This window comes from Vitis riparia, chromosome 19 (genome assembly GCF_004353265.1).
Source record: "Vitis riparia cultivar Riparia Gloire de Montpellier isolate 1030 chromosome 19, EGFV_Vit.rip_1.0, whole genome shotgun sequence".
NCBI classification, from domain to species: domain Eukaryota; kingdom Viridiplantae; phylum Streptophyta; class Magnoliopsida; order Vitales; family Vitaceae; genus Vitis; species Vitis riparia.
In genome coordinates, this window is record NC_048449.1 from 8,080,024 (window position 1) to 8,105,075 (window position 25,052).

Here is a 25,052-nt window from a genome sequence, read left to right on the forward strand (position 1 = left end):
TTCTTTATTAATTATCTTATTTTTTTCATATTATTAATTTTCAGAATAAAAATTATGATTAACCAATTAATTTTTTTATAATATATAAGAGCAATTTCATATTTTTTTCAAGAGCAAATATCATGATGTAATATAATTTTTATTTTAAAGTAATATCAAATATTAAAAAATAATATACATTTTATTTTATTTTATTTTTTATTCATTTAACAAATTAAATATGAGCATAACATAATATATCTTGTTATAATATCTTAAGATATTATGTCCATTGGATATAATATTAAAGAATATCATAGTTAATTAAAAATAATATATTAAAATATGGATATAACATTCAATGAGATATAATATCTTAGAATGCACATCTTATTTTACTTCGTTAACCAAACATAGTCTGTTTATATTACCCCAAATGGATGAATTATTGTAAAATATCATATAGATATCATATTCAAAGAGATGATATCTTAAAACATACATATCTTATCTTATATCAAACATAGTCTAATGGATGAAATCGTAGAATATTAAGTTGTATAAATGCCTGCATCTGCATGATTATGGTTGATGTCACCCGTGGGTTCAAGTCCCAAACCATCAAAAGGAGACAGGCTCCTGTGGAAGTGGAACATGGTATATTTACAATTGCCCATCAGACATTCTATGCAAACAAGCACGAAAAGGAGTCATAAACTCAAGCTAATTTTATATTGCACAAAGAAGAATGAATGGTTAGCTTTCCAAAACTGATACAGGAAATACTTGACTAACCTTAGGATATGGAACAGCTTAAATAACCTATGGAACTTTCCTGTTTGGTATAACAATTTCCCACAACAGCGAGCAAGCCATGGATAAGTGATCAACAAATAATGGGTAAATTTTAATCTCCCAGGGCAAGCAACAGCAGCAAATAACTAACGGAAATGAAATGTTCAATACCAGTAGTATGATCATTGATCAAAACAAAACACCAATAAAATATTCTAATTTAAACATCCATTGGTAAAACAAGAAATAGTCCAAGTTACTGGTCGATCTCAACTGGAGTCCATTACCTAAAGAGGGTAAAAAGATATGAAGAGAAATGAAAACTCTGATTCCAAATACGAAACTCAGGTAACAAAATTTTAAGCAGCAGAGCCCTTCCCCTTCTTCCTCTGGATCTTCTTCATGTAGAACTCAAGCTCCTTGCCTTCCAAGATGTATCTGTCACAGTGTAATTTAACCATATTATTTTGTGGATAATGCCACCAATAAAAAGAAGATAAAAAAGAAACTAGCAAGCCCTCTTGGAACATGAATGAATCTTAATCCCTCACGAAAATAACTACTCTTATTCATCTTCCAATAAGCTAACTAATCATAAACTGGGTCGTAACAGGTCAGCCAAGTTGGAAAACACATTTTCTCAATTAAATGCACCGATAATGGATAATCCTTGTAAGCTTCAGCTGAGACATACAAAGTAAATTTCCTCATTCCACTGTTCACATGAACAGTCTAACAATTCACTGAACTAATAAGGAATGAGAACTGGAAGGTGCAATATGGAGGTAAGCACATTGATGAAGAGTCTCACTCTGGCCTTACCAAATAGAGTTGTACATTGTATGACAACTTTGTTTAACAGCCCAAGGTGTAATAGATATTAATGCAACTGATGTCAACTGATGTGAGACATCAGCAGAGAAAAAACACTTACCCATCAGCACGGCCACACTGACCAGGACGGGATGAGATTGCAGCCAACAACCGGCCACTACCAAATTGCTCTTCGATATGTGGGTCAAGTTTGTGCTCCTGTTGACGCTTCTCTAATTTTCTCACCACATGGTTGCTCTTCTTTGTCTCCTCAGCAGGACCATCACCTTCCTCTCCTACAGAAAACCATTAAAAACAACATTATAAAAAATGACACTAAAGAATTATTATGGCACATGAAAGAGAGAAAAAAACCGAGGATTGTGAAGATTTATGATAGTAGTAAAGCACTAAGACATGGTTGCTCTTCTTCTGCTTGGCCCACGACACATTCTCAAAACAATCAAGTATTTTAAGTAAAGAATTAAATATAACAGTATAAAAACTAAAAATTCATTAGATAAAATACCTATTTTGGTGTGTCATTGACCTAACCATTTTCCCCCCCATTTTGATAGGCTAATCATGAAGACTACCATATACCAAAAGAAAACAATCCAAGACAAAAAGAAATGAAACAAGAGCAAGTAAATCAACCACTTTTAACAAGCAACCCATACCAAGGGTATCTTTGGCTTCAATTAATATAACATGGAAAAAGAGTACTAGAAAGAGCATAACTACTACAAACAAAGAAAAAAATGATAAAAACTGCCATACCTCTCCTTCTTTCTTGGCAGTGGCTGAGGCTTTCTTCTTGCGACCAATGTCAAGGCCATAGTGTTGGAGATACCACTGCTTAAATGGTGCTGCATCAACCTGAATAATGGCACTCTTCACCAATGTTTGGGTACGAACTAACTCATTGTTTGATGCATTGTAAACCACATCCAAGATTCGAGTTTTCCTGGTCACAGCCTCACTGCCCCAAGAGTAGTTCCCAGTGTCAAGCCTCAGTGCACGCCATTTCACATTCCCACCTCTCACTCTAACTCTCCGAACTGTTTTGTTGCTGGATAGTTTTGTGCTAGCAGGTTGTCTCCCAAGCTCATACTTTCTCTTCTTCAAAAAACAAGACCAACCCATTAATCACTGACCCAACAAGTACTTTTTTTATATGGGTAAGAAAGTGTATATATTAAAGGGAGGCACCAAAAGATCAACCCAAAAAGTAAACAGGAAGTATATCCAAAAAGGAACAACCAAGAAAAAGGAAGGGCTAAAAAAAAAGGTGGTCTACAAAAAACACCACAATCCACCCTGAAGGAGTACCGACCAATCAAAGAAGCTAATTAGAGACAAGAACCCAACAAGTACTTAATGTCATTAGGTTTCTGGAAATTGATGGTCCTTGAGGTTACTTGAGCTTATTTCCACTCACAAACATGATTAGCCAATGACTCATAAAAATGAAACAATTCCACAATAATAGAAATTACGGTGCTATAAAAAATGAGGAATCAAATTGAACAATCAAATTTAGGTTATGTTTGGTTCCCGAAAAATACTAAGAAAGAAAAAAATGTGAAGGAAAATGATTTTTTCATGTTTGGTTGTCCTATTAAAAAATATAAAATAAAATCAAATATAATTAAAATTAATTAAAAACTTATGTATTTTTAAATCATTTAATCTTTATATTGATGAGTTAAAATAAATAAAATAAGTTTGAAGTAACAAAAAGAAAATAATTTATCGACTTTTAATCTATTTTTTTATTTTCCTTCACTTTTTTTTTCTACTTTTCCTTTGTATTTTCTTTCCCTTACATTTTCCCTCAAATTTTATGGGAACCAAACATAGCCTTAGGAAATCTATGAACCTAAGTTTACCAGCCATTTGGAAATTATGTGATTATTTCTCTTCAAAAATGAAATGAAGCCCTAAAAAGACACTCAAAACTATACTCATAAGAGATTGGAATCTATAGTGTCGGCTTCCTGTAAAGAAAACTTACAAACCCATCCATGTCATCTGAAAACAAATCTAAACCAATTAATCAGTCCCAAGAAACAAATCCACACTAAAATCAAAGGGTTCCTTTCCTTTGAAGACAAAACCAATAGATCAATTGAATAAACAAATGAATCTAAAATTCTTATATTCTGAAATTTATAGGCTTAATTTCCATAGAAACCAGAACAATCCCGTGAACCAGCCTACTAGGGCCTTAAATTATAGAATTGATTTCATCATGAAAAAGAAACCCACAAAAGACCACATAAAAAAAAACGAAATAATTTAAACTCGCTAAGGTTTTGAAATCATGGTGCAGATATCCTTCAAAACTAAAACAAACCCATTACTCAAAACAACACGCGAATCTAAGCTGATTGGGATTTTGAAGAGTATGGGTTTTGAGATCATTACTTTCTCTTCTTCCTCCACGCCTTCTTCTTGCCTCCAGTGGCACGCCTCTTGTGCATGGAATCTCGAGAAATACCTGTGACAGTACAGTGCTTTGTTAGATTAACATCATGAAAACGAGATTGAAACAGTGGAGAAATGGAGAGGAGAAAGGGAAAACCAATCAATACCCATTGTTGCAGAGGGGGGGAATTCTAGGGTTTCTCTTCTTCCCGGAGACCCAAATCCTTGGCAGTGAGGCTAGGGTTTGGTGGAGGAAGGAGCGAAGTGGGGTGTGCTTGGTTTTGAACAAAACCCTAATATCTGAAATTATTTTTATGCCCTTGCTCTTCTTTGTTTTACCTAAGGGACTAGAGGTCATGCCCATTTGGTTAGGCAAGAAAACGGCCCACGTGATCTCGGGCTCTCATGGTTTGGGTTGGGCTCACACCCTTAGCCAGACCCGGGCAGGCTTTGGACCGGGCTTAAAATTTGACTCTTTAACCCAAAATCGACCTAAACATCAACAATTTAATAAATATAATAAGGTTTCTCAATAAAAATAGAAAAAAAAAACCTCGATTTTGTTATTAGATATTAAATACTTCTTGTATTCTCTCTAAAAAAGTTCTAATTCAATATTTAGTTCCTAATATAGGGTTTTGTCACGTCACATGCTAAGTATCTAATAAAGAATCAATAACAATAAATGTTTTCTACATTTTCTACTAGTCGAGCTTTGTGTTTATTTGTAAACTAGATTTACCTTTAAATGAAATTGAGCCTCATGTCCCTAGAAAGATGTTTCTCATGTTAGATTTCGAAACTCAAACAAATTGCATTACCCAATACACAACTTTTCCTTATTCCCTTCACTTCTCACAAATTTTTAAGTTTTGAAATTTCTTGTAAGTCTTGTTTTGTAACTTAAGTCAATGTAACTTAATTTTTTAATCGAGTTCACCCCAAAATTATATCTTAAATCTAGTTTACTGAAGCCTAAGCAACTTAACATCTATAGGGCAAATTACATCCAATTCAACCCCTCCACTTATACTAGTTTACTCAATTCCCCCATCATTAGGCATCCAATATTTAGTATGCTTGAACCCAATCAACCTAACCCCTTAACTAGGGTCAAGCTTATGGGTTTGATTTGCATTCAACCCCATCCACTAATTTGGGGTAAGTTTATGAGCCAAATTTAGATCCTAAGTTCGTGGAATGAAAAAAATAGAATAGAATTTGATGTTTTAATAGTTATAATCAAGGTTTTAAAAATGAAATCAATCGATTCAACTGTCAACATTTTACCTCTCTAGTTTGGATGACTCATTTGAGTTGTTTAAAGGTTAGACCAATCTTAAACCACTTGAACCGACTATTGACCCGTGAATCACTTGAATTGAATGGTACATATATATATATATATATATATATGTAATGATATGTCATTTTGGTGGTATTAATAGCTAAATGACCTCGACCCTCAAATGCCTAATTTTGAAATGCCCATAGCTTCTTTGTCATTATCATCATGTCAACTCAACTCACTTTGCTTCTTAAAATCTTAGATTATATTATCATGGCAAAGATTTAAAAATGAAAAAGGACCACCATATGCAATCATGACCTAATTTCTGATTTTTTTTTAGGGTCTTATGATTTATTACATGGTATAGTGCTCATTTTTGCTACTAACTCGGCTAATTGCCCTAAACTACCCTCATATTAGCATTTGAACTTCCTCTCTCATCTCTTGAAGTCATCATATTCATTTCTTATTGGTTTTCTTGGTTCTCTATTTGAAAATAAATTTTAGGGTTTTTCTTTTCTTAAATTGATTTTTGATTCTATGATGAATGAAGTTAGGTTTTGACACATGGATAGATTGGATTAGTTTAAGTTTCGATCCAACTTCAAATTTGATTGAGTTGCAAATTTGAATCTCACTATAGGCATTGATTGAAATTTTTTTTATAAAAAAATTTTGAACATATGTAGTGATTGAATTATTAATTCATATATTTATCAAGATTCTATGAAAATCAACATTGAATTTATGGTATGAAAAAAGTTTTTTTTTTTCTCTAAAATGGCAAAGCTTCTCATCCCTTCTTAGGTTTCTTGTCTCCATAACCAAATTTAAGATTTTATTTTTCTAAATTGATTTTTGATGATCAATATTTAGGTTTTTCAAACATGCCTTTTTTTTTTAACCTATTAAATTACTAGTTCATCCATTTTAGTAGAATTTATCATTTTTAACTTTTTATAATTATTTTTAATTTTAATAATATATAAATTTTATATTTATAACTTTACTAATTCAATTATAACTCTGAATTGTGAATCTGTAAATTTTTTTATTTATTTATTTACTGATGGTAGCTTTTTACACTAGGGGGAGTTTTTTATATCACCCCCGACAAGAAGTGGTCATTCAAGAAAGGCAGAAAGAGCAAATAGCCTGAGACTTCTTCTTGAAATTCCCTCCATACCCTTCTTCTTGGAAGCATCGTGGCATCACTTTGTTTATCGTTCAGCATGGCACTAAGCGAAATTGGAACCCTATTCCTCCTCTCTGTGCGCAAAGCATCCGTAGAATCTGTTCACTACTTTGCATTTCTTTCAGAAGCAAATATAAAAGCTGATCATTTAGGCTGACAACAATAATACCCTCTTCAAATTATGAACCAAATCATGCAAAAGCCTCATTCTTTGCTCCATTTGGACAATCCAAAAGGGGGGTTTTCAATGGCTGCTTCATTGGGTTCTCATATTTTGCTCAGAAACTCTCATCAGAGGACTGTAAGGTTTGCCCCTTTCAATGGAGGGGAGAGAAGACAGACCCTTAGTTTCAAGTTTTCAGAGCTTAAGCCCCACAACCCATGGAGGATTTTAGTTTGCAAGGGCGAATTCGTTGAGTTTGACGAGAGAACAAGCCCAAATGAGGTAAAACCCAGATTGACATTCTCTCAAAGTTTCAATGTTTTTGTGTTTGTTGATTGATTGTGGTACAACTTGTTAGATTTTGGGAAAACCCATTACTAACTTAAAGTAAGCGTTTCTTATCCCTCTGTTTGAAAATATTATTGATTTTCATGAGAACTCTAAATTATTGACTTATCTTTCTGTTAGACTTTGGGAGGAGGCACAATTCCTTGATACTGAATCTATTAGTATGAGCCAACAGTTCTGGAAATGGTATTAAGGTTTAGTTTTGTTGGAAATATCCCATGAGTTACGTATTGATGGGAAAACTCACCTTAATAAACAAGACAAAAGCTGAAGAATTTTGGACCACAAGTTGGTTTGTGATTTCGTGAAATTCTGGAAAAAAAAATTCAAAATTGTGAACACAGCTGTTGTAATGTGAAATTGAATGTAGAAGTTGAAGAAAATGCCAACCTGCTCTTTGACAGAGCTGTGTTGGACCATGCTATCGAAAGTGGAAGTATTCAATTCGACCCTGGTCTCATTCTAGCTGGCTGGAACAAGGGCAATACTTTAAGAGAGATCCAACTTGAACCTCTACAAGGTTACCTGACTGAATTCAGCCATCTAGATTCCGAGGTATATGCCACAGCTTCCTAGCTACTGTGCTCAATTGGAAAGACATTAAAATTTGAGAGCAAGCTAACGTATAATAGATCTTTGTGATCAGGATTAGGATTTTATCATGTGTGGTCCAGCCATTGACTGGTTCTAGTTTTGTCTTTGTAGTCCTAAGGTTGTCAATATTTCGACATGGCTATAAGAAATTTCCATGATTTTTTTATTTTTAATTTTTATTAGGCAGAGTGATATATTAATAAGCGCCAAAAAAAACGCAGGAGGTATACAAATGCATGGCAAAAAAAAGAACAAGAGATTTCCATGAAATGAACAATGTGCTTTTTACTCATATATGCTGTTTGTTCACCTTTCTCAGTTCTATTAGTTGTCTCATCACTTACTATGAATCCTTGATCGAATTGCTTTAATATTTCAATGAATGATGGAGGAGTTACTCATTTATTCAGTTTTTTTTGCTCAAAAGGTCAGAAAAGAGATTGAACAATGCTATGAACTCATAAACAAGCTTGGGAGGGGAGTTGTGTATCTGGGTTCTTCAAGGATGGGGCCTGATCATTCTCATTACTTGCAAGCTCTTGAGTTGGGAAGAGAGGCAAGTTTCTTCATACTTTTCAAAGCATACATCCATGTAAATGCATGTAATATGACGTATATGAAGTATGAATCCACATGTCAAAATATAAGAAGGATATATTAGCACATAAGCACAAAGTGCACTGTGAAATACAATCTTCTCAATATCTGAGATTCTCCGTGTATTCAAATAAGCCTTTTCTGCAATCATCTTTTGGCAGGTTGCAAATCTTTTGGACTGTACTTCATGGACAGGGGCTGGTCCAGGCCTCATGGATGCTGCTTCTAAAGGTGCTTTGCAGGCAGGAAAACCAGTTGGTGGATTTAAGATAGGCAGAGAAGCTGGCCAACAGACGGCCTTGAGTTTTCATCCATACCTACCTTCAGAAACCTACTTCACATGCAGGTAAAGCAAAGCACTAGCCATAACTAGTAGCATGCTGGTAGAATATTCAAGGCTATATGGTTTGATGAACTGCTTCTGAAAAAATGCAGGTTTTTCTCTGCAAGGAAGCATGGGCTTGTGGATGCTGCAGTGAGAAGTTGTAATTGTGATCGAACAGCTGTAGTTGCCCTTCCTGGTGGGATTGGCACCCTAGATGAGGTGTTTGAGATTCTAGCATTAATCCAGCTACAAAGAATTGGATCAGAGCTTCCAGTCCCTTTCCTCTTGATGAACTATGACTCTTTTTATTCAAAACTGCTAGATTTTCTTAGTGACTCTGAGTGTTGGGGCACTGTCTACAAGGGAGAGGTTGAATCACTTTGGAAGGTCTGTAACAATAATTCAGAAGCTTTGTCCTATTTGGCTGAATTTTATGATCTTCCTCTAGGTGACAACGGCAAATGTGAAACTGGATTGGCAACTGCAAGTGGGCCAATTTATTAGCTTATTGGTAAATTTGTTGGGAACTGACTGCTGTGAGGTTGTCCTTAAGACCATTTTTAACTGTATGCACTTGAGGAGTTGATGAAATTGATTATGTTGTACATGTTGAATTTAGAATTGAATGTTACTTTTTCATCTAGAATGAGAGCTTAGACTTTAGCATGCTGAACTATCCAAAATCTATCCCTTCATAGTGATTTCAGTATTTTATGAGCATCCTGCATCTGCATTATAAAAGCAGAATATGCACTCTTTCATAAATCATAAACACGCTTAAAACAGAGAATTAAATATATTGCCTGGTTACTCTGCATCAAACCAGAACTCTTTATTACCGCAAACACCAAATGACATTCTCCAATGGTTCAGGAAAGGGCCTTGGCAAGGGGCTAATTCCAACCCTATGACTTGTTGCTTGGAATTTAGTGTTTTAAACTTTGTTCGTCAGGCATTCTTGGGTTAGCAAATGGAAGGACTCTTGTGATTACTTTGTTTTCCTTCCAACAAACCATGGATATGCCTAGCAGTGTTTCGCTATACAGTCAATTGAGAATCGCTTCTTGGCCCCATGTTGGCTAGAAGTTCTGCACAAGAGTTGCCTTCATGGAGGCTTTCAGATGGTGCAGTCCCAGCTCCCATCTGAAAGCACTACAGAGTCATCCAAGAATGCCCTCTTCAAGGACATTCCCCGAAGGCCCTGAGCTCAGCTGTGGATTGCCTCTAGAATTATCATTTATGACTGAACCCGCCAAGCAAGAAGATGTGAATACTGTGGAGTGTGAGAAGACTTCTGAAACAGAATCCAGAGTGGCCTTCAAAATTTCCTTCTTGTATGGTAGAATAAAAAGAATAGACCGAGTTCACAGGCATGTAAAAGACTGAATATGGCCTTGTAGCATCACTTCATTGTGTAGATACCTGAAAAATGTGTAGCTTAATAAGCTTCAATCTGCAGCAGTTTTACACAAAAATACAGAAAAAGTCTATATCAAGTTTGTTTTTAATTGCATACAAACCAGTTATTTTTCTTTTCTACTTAGGTTACTGCATTGGTCCTAATTTTGGCCCGCCAGCGTTGAGCAGTCTGATGCATTAAGATATAATACGCATATATAAGATCCGGTATATGTTTATAAATTCCTGAAAAATTTGGAACACAACCCTGACAACCATCATCCCATGGAGCAATTCAATTCCCACATATTGTATCTAAAACGAGGATCAAAGTTCTCAAAATACCATTCATAAACACCATCCCATGAACTCAGAAAGAACAAGAACAGACGAGAATGTACATTAGAAGTATCAAATACGAAGGCATGTTTGAGCGGTTCACACATCAGCCTTTGGTTCAACTGGGAATGGTTCTGCATCCACCCTTTGCAGTGCCTGTTGCTGAAACTAGCCTCTGGCTCTAGGCGATTGAGCCAATAATTTGACTGGGGAGGAGGCCCAGCAGACCTCTGCATGTCTACCTGTTTTCACCAGTATGTTCATGAGCAGACCCAGGTCGATTTTCCCAGAAACTCTTAATGCATCAACGGTGAATGAAACTCAAAGCAATAAAAATGAAAAGAAGAAAAAAAGGCCATCACCCCACATAGAAAGCATGAAAAAATCTGAAAAAAATTACTGATATTACCAGCAAAACATGCATCAACATTGAGAACTACCTTGGACTCTGAAAAACTTCAGTTGAAGCTTTCTACCATCCCACAGAGTGAATATTCAATTTCAGATGACAAGTCAAGAAAGAGAGGTACAAGTACAAAGAAAGCAGCCATGTGTGGTACTGGTGTCTCCACTGAAAACGTCAGTAAGTTTTTGTTGATGGAGATCACGAACAGACTGGAATGATGAGATCATATACTGGTGTACTTATTCAAGAATGGATGATCATCTTGATTATCATAAAAAGGGTAATAAATATAGGATTTTTTTCAACTGTTCTGAAATTTTCTCTTTGGATGAGTTTCAATCAGATTGTAATGAATAATCAAAACTCATTTAAATATATTAAATTTCTTTTAATTAAGTGAAACTCATCAAATAATGACAAAAGATAATTACCAAACTTTGGCATGTCTAGCAGAATAGTGCTGGATTGTAATCAACTTTGATTGCTTTATAACTCAATTATTCTCCACATGTCCAAGCATCATGCCAAAAGCATTTTCCTTTAATACATTCATCTCATTTTTCTTAGATTCATCATCGTATACGTCCAGGGCCACTTTCAAATCATATTGGGTTTGTAGAGAGTAATATGCGTCAAGCTCATGGGATTCGAGTCAAAGCTCAAAACCAAGATATAAGAGTGATTTGCTGCATAAGAAGACATTTCATTATTTAGCTCGCAATTGGTTTCAGAATATCAAACGTTACAAGGTACCTCATGGCCACACCAGCAGTCTACACTAATGAACTCCTGAGCTTATCAGTGAGCTGCAGGAAAATTGCCCTTGTTGGGTTTTTGCAGGGACCGGCAGAAGTGTGAGAAGGATTCTTTCAACTCATCTGGAAGAGGGAATGCTAGGGGAGGAAGTGCCTCTTTGCCCCCTCTTTCCTTTCTCATTGAAAATGGATGTGCAAGGGCTGGCTGCTGCTTGTTAAGCCCTTCAATGATAAATGAGAACACCCCAAAAGTGACGCAGCTCTGTAGAAGAGCCTGTGGTGTACCTACAAAACATATGTGGCACAAGTAAGCCTCAATTTAACAGGTTCATAGCCCTTGTAGTAATCTATCAACCAGATGTTTAAGTACCTGGAAAACTTAATGCGAGACCAGTGCAACACCCAGCTACTCCAGCATTCACAACTGTAAAGAAACAGAACATGGTTATCTTAAAATGGATAAATTATATGAAATGCCAGTTGTAGAGTTGAGATGCCATACCATCATCCTTTCCTCTCAACCTCTTCAGAAAACAGACAACCAAACTGTGAACTCCAGACAAAATTGCAAATGTCTGTTAAGGGAAAAGATAAGAAGAGGAAACCTTAGTTTATAGCAAGGTATCAGGATAACATAAAATTTATGGGGTTAATAAAGTGGAAAAACAAATACAATTCAGCCAATCAAAGTTTTCAATATATCATATGGTCTCTTGTACCTTGGCAGAAGATCCGGCCTCTGCAAAGGATCCTTTAAAGCCTTTTTTCTTAACCAAACCCGAACCTGAAACATGTGTCCATATAAGTCATTTATTCATCACAGTAACAAATCCTCCAAGAAGAGACAAAAATGACTGGTTTATGGTAACGCCATCAAATTTTAACAATTAGTGAGAATCAATATTATTTTTTCAATTTTAACCTTCAATTGCAGCATGTAATCCATGAGCCAGAGATCAGAATAATTATGTCTAAGCTACACCAACATCTCAACCTGTGATCAGTAATAAATTATTCAACACCAATCCCAACCCCAACCCCAGCATCCACCCCCAACACCCACCCCCACAAACAGTATCATACCTTCGGTAGCAGGCAGAAAAATCATGCCCGTCTATTAGATGGTTTAAAAAATAGTTAGATTCCCACACTAAACAAATTCTAGTTTAGCTCCCTAATTTTTGTTTGTTTGCTTGTTTGTTTGTTTGTTGTTTGTTTTGGTTAGAAACTCCAACCATGAGATAGGAAATAAGTTTTTATTTATATTTTCTATGTGAATAGCATTATTCAAATGCATATCCAAGTCACAAATCTTGTGCTTTACCTAATTGTACAGGTCAATGACTCAATAATGCTCAAAGCAGAAGCGTTCAGGTCGAAACAAACCATTAAACCATCAGAAGCAGCCAGGTCACTTCATCTATACTTATCCAGAAGAAATTGTATCTCCTGCTACAGCAGGTTTCAATAAGAGCAGTTTAAAACCGACATCCCACCCACCTGTTTTTCTTTAAAAACCTTGACATAAATGGCAACAAAAGAGAAAAAAAAATACAAAAATGAAAACTGATATTGGTGTATTAGAGAAGGAGATGAATCGGACTGCACATATATATGACCTAGGAAAAGAGGAAGACAGAGAGAGATCGGAAGACTACAATCCCCACATAGTTACAACCTCTAAAATTGTTTTGTACTCCCAGCCAATGGTTTCATTAATCTCATAACCAGCAAAACAAAGTGGCAAATTACGTAATACAATACCAGCAACACTCAAGTCTCAACCTATGGTTTTCAGGCGACTTAAACATCTATTTCTCAACAGTAAACCGCAGAAAAAAATTAAAATACTAACAATGATGAACAAACAACACATGAAAAGTTCAACAATGAAAGCCACTAAAGCAAAACCCACTAAAATTTGTCAACTTTATAGCCTTACAAACAAATACAGAACAGTTATTACGTTTCCCAATCATAAATACAACAAAATTTTTAAATATGTATTCTTCATTAACAGCCCTAGCTTAATACAAACGGCAATCGCATCAAAACTCTAAACAGAACCCTAAAAATCAGAGATTCTTTAATATTAACCAGCAAAATCAACTAATATGAAAAACCAGAGAATAAAAAAAATGCAAACACAAAGCACATTCATAAAAAAATTACGAGAGAGGACGAACCGTAGCCGAAAATGGAGCCCATGAAAGCGCCAGCGACTGAGTCGCCGGCGAACCTGAGAAGGCATACTATAGGAGGACCGGAAAGGTTAGCTTTCAAAGCGTCTGAAGAATTGGAGGTAACAGTAGAGTTAGGGTTTTCGAAATCAGCATCAGAATCGGTGTTTGGAGAATCCGCCGTCGCCATTGGCCTATCTATCAAAATGCAGCTCCGATTCCCGTCTGATTGTGTTGCGATATGTAGATATTTTTAACCTCTAAACGACACCGTTTTTCCTCTATCCCTCCAAAAATCGACCCCATCTGGCCTTTGTATTAAACGCACCGTTTTAGTTGCAACTGCGCTTTCTAGTAAAATTTATTTATTTATTATCAGCTGTTTATTAATTAGGGCACTTTTGTTTTACCAGCCCAGCTTATGAGTAAAGCACTTCCTTTAGAATCCTAAAAAGTGTTTTTGCAATGAAAATAAAAATGTGTTTTGCGGTTGTTTTAAAAAACGTTTTTAGTCCTTTTAACAGTCAAGTGATAAACAATTTTAAATATTAAAAAGGGTAGAATAATTGCTAAACAGATTTTAAAAGTTCATTTATTAGTATTTTTATAAAGTGTTTTTAATATTTTTTAATACTTAAAAGTTTTTATTTTTTAAATATTAAAAAAATTAAAAATACTTTCCAAAATCACTATTAAACACGCTTTAAAAGTACGTTTGATAGTGATTTTAAAAAGTATTTCTAACATTTTTAATAATTAAATAATAAAAATTTTCAAATATAAGAAATATTAAAAACGCTTCCTAGATTCACTATCAGGGTTCTAAGTAAAATTTGAAAAGGATTTATTTTTACAAATTTAATCTTATAAAAATATGTTATTTAGGTGAAGTGATTTTTTGTTCAATAATACAATTTCGTATTTTAGAATTAAAATTATAATTTTTTTTATTCTCTAAAAATGTAAATGACTATTTTTTAACCATCATTCTTAGCTTCAAAATTTTAATAATAAGAATATAATTAATTTAATAAAAATTCTATTTTTATTTTCTATAATAAAGAATTTATTGTAAAAAAGGTCAATTTTAGTTTTGAAAAAATTTCAATCAATATACTTCTCATAAATCCAACACTTTTACTACAATATATTTTATCTTAATAAATTTAATTATAAATAAGAAATAAATTATATGTAAATGTATGATTAAACATAATTTAACATTATTCTAAAAATATATCATAAATAGTAGATAATAATAAAAAAATAAATTGTTAAATTTGCTTCATTATAATATATATATATATATATATATATATTTTAAAATATTTTCTAAAATCAGAATCCTCAAGGAAAATGAGATAAGAAAAAACAGGAAAGAAAATATAATAGAAAATTTTAAAATATTTTCTAAAAAAAAAAAGGAAAGTTTGAAAAAGTGGATTGTTAATAATTTAAATTTATTTCTTAAAAGTTTAGGATTTTTATTCACCATTTTCTTTCCTTCTATAAAAAAAATTAATAACTAAATATAGTATTTCTTTTAAAGTAATAATATTTAATAGGAAATCAATGAAAATAAATTATAGAGTAAAAATTGCAACAAAATAAAAGAAAAAAAAACTTATATAGTAAAAATAAAAATAATGTATTATTTTTAATCATTTTTTTTATAAAATCATTTAAAAAATAATTATGATATTTTATTTTAGTTTTTTAAGAATTGTAATTTCATAACACTAAGGAAATAAATAAAAAATAAATTTGATTTGAACGAGACACCTCTTAGTCTGAAAATAATAAAAATCTTTATTTTACAAAAAGACATATGAAATAAAAAAAGTTATAAAAACTAAAAATTTACTTAGATAATCAAATTGTTAGCTTTTTTTTTTTCGTGTGGTCATATATAAGTTATATTTGTGTAAATATTATTTTTTAATTATAAATAAGAAATAAATTATATGTAAATAAATTATGAAATTTAATTTGTACATTATGTTTATGAGTAATGGAGAAAAATAGAAAAGTATAATCTATACAATTATATATATGCATTCAAATTTATAACCCACCATTACCCCATAAATTTGTACATAATGGTTGTAAATAATGAGTGTAACTCCCAAAAAACTAAAAGATGTACAACTTTTATAAGTTAAGGTCCCAAGCCACACTCTCATTCTTATGTCATTTTATTATTTTATTTTTAACAACATATATTACCCATCCACTATATGAGAGTAGTAAGTTGAAGACATTGACAATACAATTCTTTGTAACTCAATCTCACTTCAAAAGTGTTATTGTAATCATGGATCAAGGTAAAAATATTATTATTATTATAGTGCTTATATTTATTTTGTTTTATGCATCTAAAATTATTTTTTAAAATAATTATTTCCACATAAAGTTTATAAAAATTTGGTTAACAAAGCGCGTTGAAATTATTTATCGTATTTAGAAGAAAGTCAACCTCTCAAAAAAATATTTGATAAAATAATTTAATATTATAACTTAAAATTAAAAATGATAGGAAGAATGTGACGAGAGAGATAAGTAAGGGCAAGTATTCAACTGAATTTAAAAACAAAAAAAATGGTTACAAATGTAAATTCCAAGTATTATCAAGAGTTTGATATCCCATGAAAAATCATATCAGTCTTATATTACACATCACACAGCAGGTAAAAAATGCAAATAGGAAAAGAATTAGAGGTGTTCATGAATTGTGTATTGGTTGGAACTTGGACCCAAGTAGGGTCTGATTATTCTAAATTGGCTAGGCTTTGATATTTTTTCAGGGTTACCTAGTAATGCTCCTGATATATAGCTCCAAACTCTGCTCTCCATGCCTGATCATCATCTGGAGTAGGGATCATGTTGTTCTCTGCTATATCAGAATCCTCCCTATTCAGTATTGCAGATTGTGGCAGCCTGCTCTCTGCAAGGTACTGTTTCATTGTCACCATCTCCATCTTGTGTTTTCTCTTTAGCTTCTCCATTTGCTTTTTCAACCTCTCATTCTCTTGCTGAACCATATTGTAGTTGTCCTGTACAGATGTGTGAAAAGGTCATGAACAATTGGATTAGACAGAAACTAGAATTTTTAATAACTAAATGAATTTTCAGTTAGTTACCTCAGAGACTGAGGCTGCTTCCTCAGCTTCTCTGAGCCTGACAAGGAGTTCCCCTGCAGCATGAACAGCTTCTGCTGTGTCTCTGAGTTGAAGTTTGAGACTCTTGTTCTCCTTTATCAAGTGTTCCCTCTCTCTCTCCTTCTCCCTTCTCAGGGTTGAAAGCTCTGCAGCCAGGTACTTGTGAAAACGAGAGCCATTGCCTTTAGCTCCTGCTTTTGCAGCTGCCCTCTTCACCTCTGCTATCCCTTCCATGATATTCCGGTGCTTTTCAGCCAACTCATTATGCTTGTCTTGTAGGTCAGCATAGTGTTCAACAAATCTAGCGTGCCCAAGGACAGCTCTATGAAGTGCATCATCCAACTCTTCGGTGCACTTCTTCTCCAATCTCAACTCCATCTCCATCTTCTCTGCCCGCCTGCGGTGGGATTCAATATCAATCCTCAGTTCATCTGTTAGAGAAATCCAATCGCTCTCCATTTCTGTCCATCTCTGCCTTTCCCTCTCTAGTTCTTCCTCGCTATTATTATGAGAATCTACACTTTTTTGCAGTTGAATGGAACGTGAGAGCAAAGAAGATCTCAGTTTTTCAGTAGACATTTTTGCAGATGCATCAGACTCCAACTTGTTCCTTAAACTTTGAATTTCCTTAAGAAGTGCTTCTTTCTCATTCATGTCAAAGGATGTATTCCTGCACTCACGCTTGGTTTCTTCCTGGACTTCCTTTATTTCCTTTATAATTTCTAGTTCATGATTCTCATCACAATGGAATTTCAGAAGCTGTAAATTTTCACCAAAAAATGACAGAATTGTTAAATGTAATAGTATGAGGTTGAATTATCACTAACAAAAAAAGAAGTGGGAGGATAATGACTAACCTTGTACTCTTCATTTTTAATCTCCCCAAGTGCTATTATTTCATTGTTACCGGCTTCAAGATGAAGAGTATTGCTTTCCTGGCTATGTTTTGTGGTGGAACTCTGTTGCAGTTGCTCTACCTGCAGGAATTCAAATTATTAATAAATTTGAAACTAATTATTGATATGCCTTTTTTTTTATTCGACAGACAAACAGAGTTTCATATTCAAGGCAATAAATTATCACCAGACGGTTTAGCTGCTCAATTTTAGCTGCTTGCTCCATACAAACGTTTTCTAGCTCCTTCTGCCTCTTCATGGCTTCTGCACCCTGAGACTGGAGAAACAGAATACGTAAATTTACACAAAGATCACAAAAAGAATACAGAGTCAAATTGCTTTTCAAGTTACTTGAGTCTAGACATACTTTGTGCACTGGATTGGCCAATCCATTAGAATTCCCTGATTCATCTGCAGCTACAATCCATCTCTTCAAGCTATCCTGGACTTCATCAGAGCCATCAAATCCTGTTCGCCGGCAAGAAGTGCACAAGAAAGTAGCAGATGGTGCATCTAGAGATGGCTTCTCTTCCGGAAATTTTTGAACAGAGGCATCAACTTTCTCTACTTCTGGACATGGTTTCAGTGCCAAGTGTTCAAAGGAGAAGGCAACTGAAGATTTGTTTGATGCAGAGTTCCGCTGGTGATAGTCAATTATCTGTAAACCTCTTTGAAGGCTAGCAGCCAGTGACTCAGTGGGGCCTGGAATTACCTTGCTTGACTGCAAAGAGGATCGAATCTGATCACTTTGTTTGAGCGACTGGTGCAATACATCTGAATTCAACTTGAAACTGTTTGAAGCATTGTTTTGACTTGCCAAAGAGCTTGATGAGAAAATTATGCTTTTCCTCAGGGAATTTCCTATTCTTGGAGACTCAGACAATGTAGGGTCTTGGAGAAATGGAGACTGACGACATGAACTGATTGAAAGGCTACTTCTGGATGCAGGATTCATAGTTCTTGAAGGGACATCCATAGGATTATCCATAGTTGTGGCCATGTTGTTGTGAGGAAGTTCCTTCTGAGGTATTTCCAAGTTTATTTCTCCTGTTTCACCTTCTTCTTGACAGCTAATGTCAGGTTCACTCATCAAGTCCATCTCAGAATTTTCTTCTAGGGAACAGAAATGGATGGAATCTCTGTCATCAGATGAGTCCTTTGATTGATCTTCACAAGAACTATGCAAGTTATCTAGCTGCAGATGTAATTCCCTTACATCATGCTCATCGATATTTAGCTCTTCCTCAGAATCATTATCTATGTGGGGAAGAAGCAAGGAGCGATTGAGGCTTACTCTCAATTGATTCAAGCTTTCACGTACATTTCTCCCTTTAAAGTATCCATTGTTACTTCCAGTGGAATTATATACATCTGATTTTGCTCTTATAAGTTCTTCCTGCAGCCAACAAAATGCACATTTTATCAGCTTTAGTTTGATCATCAAAATCACACACAAATTCCTGAAGGACAAGATGATACCTTCAATTGGCGAATCTTATCGCTCAAATCATTGACATGATCCTCAGTTATTTCATTTATCACTGGCTCATTTGATATGCATTTTGCTCTCTGTCCAAATCTGAGTGTGCTCAGTGTTTCACCATTACTCCTGCATTCAAAAAAGACAACCTTTGTTCAGAAAGTAACAAAAGAAAAAGGAAAAGACACTAGGGGCCTGTGGTACTGGTGTGCAGTGTGCACTATCAGTAGAACAGCAATCCTTTTTTTGTTTTACTTTAGGGAATATCTACAACATGAAGTGACTCAATCGGATAGTCATTCATCAATTGCTTACAATGATCTTCATGAGCTATCAGGTTAAGCTGCCTGACATGAAACCAAATTTTGGATATTATTATTTAACAGTGCCATCATGGGCAGCGGGAAGATACTGGGAATGACCAAAGAGTAGTGCTGACACCACCAGCACTAACACCTAACTACAGAAGCATTACAACTAACATCATAATGTTAATATCCTGACGGGTTGAATCATTATTAATCATGCTTCACAATAAAACATAGACAAGAGTTATAAGTTCACATACTTGCTATCTGGGGAGATGGCACAGATAACTGTTAGTTTGGCATTGCCACCAAGCGATTCTCGCAGCATATGTGTTAAAGAGGAACTTCTGTAAGGAATGTCTTTGGGCCTCTCAATTTGAGTTCCTTTAGCAAGAACATTCACCAAGAGCCTGCACCCATTAAATACCAAAGTCATAATTATAAGAAGCTCGCAGCAAACTAACTCAACCATGTCTAGCTACTTTGAAGTTCTAAGAAAATTAATAATCACACGTATTATCATGAAGCAGTAGCCTAAATCGACCATGGCTAGTGACATGGAAGTTCTAAGAAAATAAATAATCACATATATTTTGAATGCAGCCATGTGTGAGGTGTTACTACCAAGTTAAAAACTTATTTACGGCATGAAATAAAGGGAAATTTGGTTGCAATCATAACAGCAGAATCAAAACTGAAACATACAACACTAAGTTCAAAGATTTTCATTTAAATATATTATTTTAAAGGGGAAAGGAAAGATCTGAAATAAAGAAGTTCCACTGAACTCATTCATTCAAATAAAGAATAGACCAAAAGGAGAATCTTGAGGGCAGTACACTTCAACAAGTATTTATATAAAGATTTTTATTTTTCTTTTTGTTTCCCACTTCAATCCTGAATAGAATTTTCTTTAAAATGGATGTTTCTTTTCACAAAAAGGGAAAAAGAGAAAAATGCACAGTTTTGATACGAACAACCTGATACTAGCAGTATCCATCTTTCACCTGGAGGGAAATGAATAAGGATTACAAGGTTATGGGGTCATACCCAAGCTGTGATAGGGACTTCTTTACATTTTTGCCTTCCCGTACTCTTAGTATACCAGCATCATCTAGTTTATTTCTTTCCATTCCTGCAAGATCAACAAGGCTGATTCTGCTTGTTTTGGAACTACCAAAACATTTTGATGAGGTTTCCTGAGGCAACAGTTTTTTCCAAAAGAAAAAATGGAGAATATCAGAAGAAGCAATAATCAAATTGCTAATACGGCCAACAACATTGAGAGATAATAACAAAATAACCAAAAAAAAAAAACAAATATATCCACATTAGGCACATAATTGGATTTTACACTGATCAAGTGTGCTATACAAATATAGAGATTGCATCCAGACTTCATTTGGATCTGGGCGACAAAAATTTATTCTATCAGGCATTAGGGACTGCAGGAGCAAAAGAATAAGCTACTAATGGTTGAAGGAAAAAATGCAAGCAACAATTGTGAGTCCATACAGTGTACCCAAAGACTGAGAGTAATACATAGGAGCTTAGATATTATTGCCTGATCCAAGGGATCATCATAATTCCAGCACATAAGTGCATGGTTTTAACATCTTCAGCTTGTGCATGGATAACGGATAGAATGAACATTGAAACACTTTATAACCACTAATATGCCAAAATATAAATATTGCATCCAGACTTCAGTTGGATCGAGGCGGTATAAATTTCATCTATCAAGCAGAGCCACAGAATGAGCATATGCCACCAGAGTCATGGTTGAAGCAAAAAAAATGCAAGCAACAATTGTGAGTCTAGAATTACAAAATACACCAAAAAGCTGAAGGTAATATTGTAACCAACCACTCCTGCTTAGATATTGTTCACTTTGGGTCCAAAAGGACCTCCCGGCTTTAAAAGAAGCTTTTCCCCTAACAGCCGATGTGGGATATCGCAATCATGTAAGACCAAGTAGACAAACGCCTCTTATGGGGCCAAACAGAGAAAGGAGTTTGACCCACATCGAGGTTGGGGATTGACTTTAATACTATTCATAGTGCTTCCTCCTGTGTCCCACAACTCAATGATGACCTACTCTCTCTCCTGTATCCCATAGGATTGCTGGGTTGTTCAAACAAACACCCCTTTTAGGGCCTTGTTACTAATTCAGTAGTGACCCACTTCCTCTTGTGTACCACTCTCTCTCCCATGTCCCATAAGATTGTAGGGTTGTCCAAATAAACACCGCTTTGATACTATTCAATAGTGACCCACTCCCTCTTATGTCCTACAAGATTACGAGCTAATCAAATAGACACCCTTTATGGCGTTGAAACAAATAGAGGAGTTCAGCTCTGATACTATTCAGTAATAACCTACTCTTTTAGGGCCTTGATACTGGAATTAGTGACCCAGACCCACTTCCTCTTGTGTCCCACTCTCTCTTCCATGTCCCACAGGATTGCAGGGTTGTCTCAATAAACACTGCTTTGATACTATTCAGTAGTGACCCATTCCCTCCTGTGTCCTACAAGATTACGAACTAATCAAACAGACACCCTTTATAGCTCTGATATTATTCAGTAATGATCTACTCCCTCCTGTATCCCACAAGAGAGCATGCTAAATAGACAACACCCTTACAAGGCCAAACAAACAAAGATCCACTTTGAGGTAAGGGATTGGCTTTGGATCCAAAGGAACTCTTGCGGCTTTAAAATGTGTTAACGCCATAAGAGGAGTCCATGCTAGTTATACAGTATCAATAACTTTTTTTCATATTCAATGTGGAATATCACAATATACTAACTTAGATATATTGCATGATCTAAGGACCATCATAATTATATACACATAAGTGCATAATTAAATATCTTTATCTCTATCGGTTTATGCATGAATAATGGGTTGAATGAAAATTGAAACACTTCATAACCTTGAAAATTGTCATTCCATAAGAAATCTATAACAAACAATAAAATCTATTCACAAAATAATGTCTTAACTCCTAATAGTAATTAGTTGAAATTATGAAACTCCAACTAGCAATTATATACCTTGCACCAAGACTCAATGATGCAAGTAAACACAACATGGGATCGAGAGCTCTTTGAATTTATGCTTGTTGCCCCAACTTTTCTACTTGAAAGCCCCTGCATCATAGAAATAAAGCTCAACTAAATAATGAGCGAAAGAAGAGCATGGGAAGCAGAAATCCCAACAAAGGAACTCAATCCAAAAAGAGTCATGTAATTGTCTACCTTTATCAAAATTTGAGTTACGTCCTCATAGCTAGTCACATATTCCTCAGTCAAATTCTCAACATAAAACCCATTTTTGGGATCATCCTTTATCTGAAATAATTTAACCAATCCCATTATTACTATAAAGCATCTAAACCCACATAGGTATAAAGAAAAAGGTCAAGAATGAAAAAGATCTCTACCTCAAGGTTCCTCTGGGTTGGATCTAGTAAATCCCCAATTTGTTCATTATATATCTGTGAGAATAAATCCATGACACATTGCGTTAACACCTTACAATACTTGAAACTAAAAAGTTGAAGCACATGCACTCAAGAGGAGCTTTAGATGTACCTCAAGGAATGAACACCGACACTGATAATTTATCTGCTTGCCTACAAAGTTCTCTTGTACCTATATTATAATTAAAAAGAAAAAAAAATTGTCATGAATCGCAATTTTACATTCCTCATCTTCTCTTTTTCATTAAAATTGAGAAACAAAACCTACTTTCTGAATCTCAGAAAACAGCATCTGGAAAATTCGAGGAACAATGCCCAGGTGACTGCTGGTGGATTGATCCTCAACCATGGCACTTGGGGGACCCCACATTGTGTAAGTCTTTCCACTTCCAGTCTTGCAAAATATTCAAAGAAGTCAAGTCATTGTGAACTAACAGTTGAATAAATCTACTAAATTCTTTTGAAAATAGCAAAATAAAAAATAAAAAATGTGAACATATTCTATAGATACCTGTCCATATGACAAAATCGAAGTGTTGTAACCAGCTAATGCATCTTTAACTAAGGGCACGCCAACCAACTGAAAAATATCTTCCTGTAAAAAAAAATGAAATAGAAGCGAATGAGTCATTTCTTATCCTTCATTTGGCAGCCCAGAAAACCGTGGGAGAGAAAGAAAAATGAGAATTGAAATTTCGAATCTCATGTATCAAATGATTGACATATTTGTCTGACTAGAGGTTTTAGTTATTCAAAGTTCTATTTTATTTTTTCATTTCTCTACGTTTCTCGGCAACCAAATGAGACAATTAATCTCTTTATAACTGAAAATAAAAATGTAAAACATAAATTCTCTAGTACCTGCTTCGAACTCGAATCTAAGACTGAATCAAACATGAACTTCCGATCCCCAACCGACAATGTATCTGAAGAAAGTTTCTTCACCGTCCGTTCACCCTCCCTCTCATGCTCATTTACAGGCCTAATTCTCACCACAACCTACCACACAAAGCACAAAAATCACGCAAAACAGTCAAATTAACTTCAAGTTAAACACACTTTCAAAATTAGGCTTCAACATCAAAGCTTCGAAGATACCTTGACGGTTGGATCCGGCTCCGGAGGCATCGGTAGCCCGTTCTGGCTGTCCGATCTGGTGACTTCTTTGGAAAAAATTGGCTCCGGTGGTGATTGCTTGGTGACGGAAGGCAGAGGTTGGGAATCAGTCAGTTGAGTGTTGGGATCAGTGTTTTCGGAGTTAGATTTGGGCTTTGTGCGAAATGAGGATGATTTGTGCTTGGATTTGGGAAGGAGCTTGCGGAGCGATGAAGTTGAGAGGCTTTGGAGAAAGCGATTATCGGAGGTCTCTGTGCTGGATTTCATGGTTGCAGCCTTGCAGAAAGAGAGAGAGAGAGAGAGATTTGAATGTGGAAAAGAGGGTAGAGGAGAGAACGTTTATGGTGTGGAGGATGATGACCGTTGGGCAATGAATTTTATACCATTAGGGTTTCTTCAACGTTTGAAAGGATGTAAATGACCCAATTCTCCTCTACTTTTCCTAGGTTGCTTTCATGAAAGTAAAAATAAACGGTGACTTTTAGACAAATCTATCATTTTCTCTTTATTTCAACTCTTGCTTAGGAAAAAATTATCTTTTTCCCTATATTTAAATTTGAATTAGTTAGAATATTGATTTAAAACTTTTGTAGTCTTTTGAAATATCGGACTTCTTATATTTTACCCCAACAAATTTAATTTAAACCGAGTTTGATTAATTGGACAAATCTAGTGTCACTATAAATAAAGATTTGTTGTATTAAGCTCAATTAAAGAGATGAAAAAAAAGGAAATGAGGTAAAAAAATTTAAAAATAAATTTAAAGTTTTGTTATGATTGGAATAAGAGAAATATTACTATAATAGATTTTTATAAATTTTAACAAATTTGATGATTAGCATTGCCAACACGATAAATTAAGAGAAATTTCTTAAAATAGGGAAAAGTCATTTTTATTAAGAAGAATAATTTTTCACTAAAATTAGTCGAGCAAAAGTTTAAACAACATTCACCGTGTGAATTGTGAAAAATTATTTTTATTAAGAAGAATAAGTTTTC

At 34.7% G+C, this 25,052-nt stretch overlaps 4 protein-coding genes and 1 long non-coding RNA gene across 5 annotated transcripts; 1 reads left to right on the top strand and 4 right to left on the bottom strand.

The window, feature by feature from the left end:
- Positions 1–909: 909 nt before the first annotated feature.
- Positions 910–4,292, bottom strand: LOC117909331 (40S ribosomal protein S8). The gene is made up of 5 exons (XM_034823331.1): positions 4,185–4,292; positions 4,018–4,090; positions 2,368–2,701; positions 1,709–1,878; positions 910–1,212 (listed from the first exon to the last, which is right to left on the bottom strand). Exons 1-5 carry the CDS (start codon positions 4,186–4,188, stop codon positions 1,134–1,136), a joined length of 660 nt encoding a protein of 219 aa, XP_034679222.1. The 5' UTR covers positions 4,189–4,292; the 3' UTR covers positions 910–1,133.
- Positions 4,293–6,474: 2,182 nt separating this feature from the next.
- LOC117909171 lies at positions 6,475–9,196 on the top strand. The gene is made up of 4 exons (XM_034823084.1): positions 6,475–6,948; positions 8,036–8,164; positions 8,367–8,551; positions 8,641–9,196. Exons 1-4 carry the CDS (start codon positions 6,685–6,687, stop codon positions 9,032–9,034), a joined length of 972 nt encoding a protein of 323 aa, XP_034678975.1. The 5' UTR covers positions 6,475–6,684; the 3' UTR covers positions 9,035–9,196.
- A 111-nt stretch (positions 9,197–9,307) lies between these two features.
- LOC117909173 lies at positions 9,308–11,093 on the bottom strand. The gene is made up of 2 exons (XR_004650308.1): positions 10,051–11,093; positions 9,308–9,952 (listed from the first exon to the last, which is right to left on the bottom strand). It is a non-coding gene; the product is annotated as an uncharacterized LOC117909173 (long non-coding RNA).
- A 45-nt stretch (positions 11,094–11,138) lies between these two features.
- LOC117909172 (chloroplastic import inner membrane translocase subunit TIM22-2) lies at positions 11,139–13,830 on the bottom strand. Its single transcript, XM_034823085.1, has 5 exons — positions 13,615–13,830; positions 12,148–12,212; positions 11,931–12,003; positions 11,799–11,852; positions 11,139–11,713 (listed from the first exon to the last, which is right to left on the bottom strand). The coding sequence occupies exons 1-5, from the start codon at positions 13,796–13,798 to the stop codon at positions 11,472–11,474; spliced, it is 618 nt and encodes a 205-aa protein (XP_034678976.1). The 5' UTR covers positions 13,799–13,830; the 3' UTR covers positions 11,139–11,471.
- A 2,379-nt stretch (positions 13,831–16,209) lies between these two features.
- Positions 16,210–24,401, bottom strand: LOC117909425 (kinesin-like protein KIN-12F). Its single transcript, XM_034823471.1, has 16 exons — positions 24,036–24,401; positions 23,799–23,936; positions 23,449–23,532; positions 23,206–23,331; positions 23,050–23,109; positions 22,899–22,952; positions 22,714–22,806; positions 22,510–22,605; positions 20,501–20,649; positions 19,711–19,860; positions 19,142–19,271; positions 18,030–19,058; positions 17,850–17,939; positions 17,624–17,743; positions 16,749–17,525; positions 16,210–16,661 (listed from the first exon to the last, which is right to left on the bottom strand). The coding sequence occupies exons 1-16, from the start codon at positions 24,318–24,320 to the stop codon at positions 16,419–16,421; spliced, it is 3,624 nt and encodes a 1,207-aa protein (XP_034679362.1). The 5' UTR covers positions 24,321–24,401; the 3' UTR covers positions 16,210–16,418.
- Between the last annotated feature and the right edge of the window lie 651 nt (positions 24,402–25,052).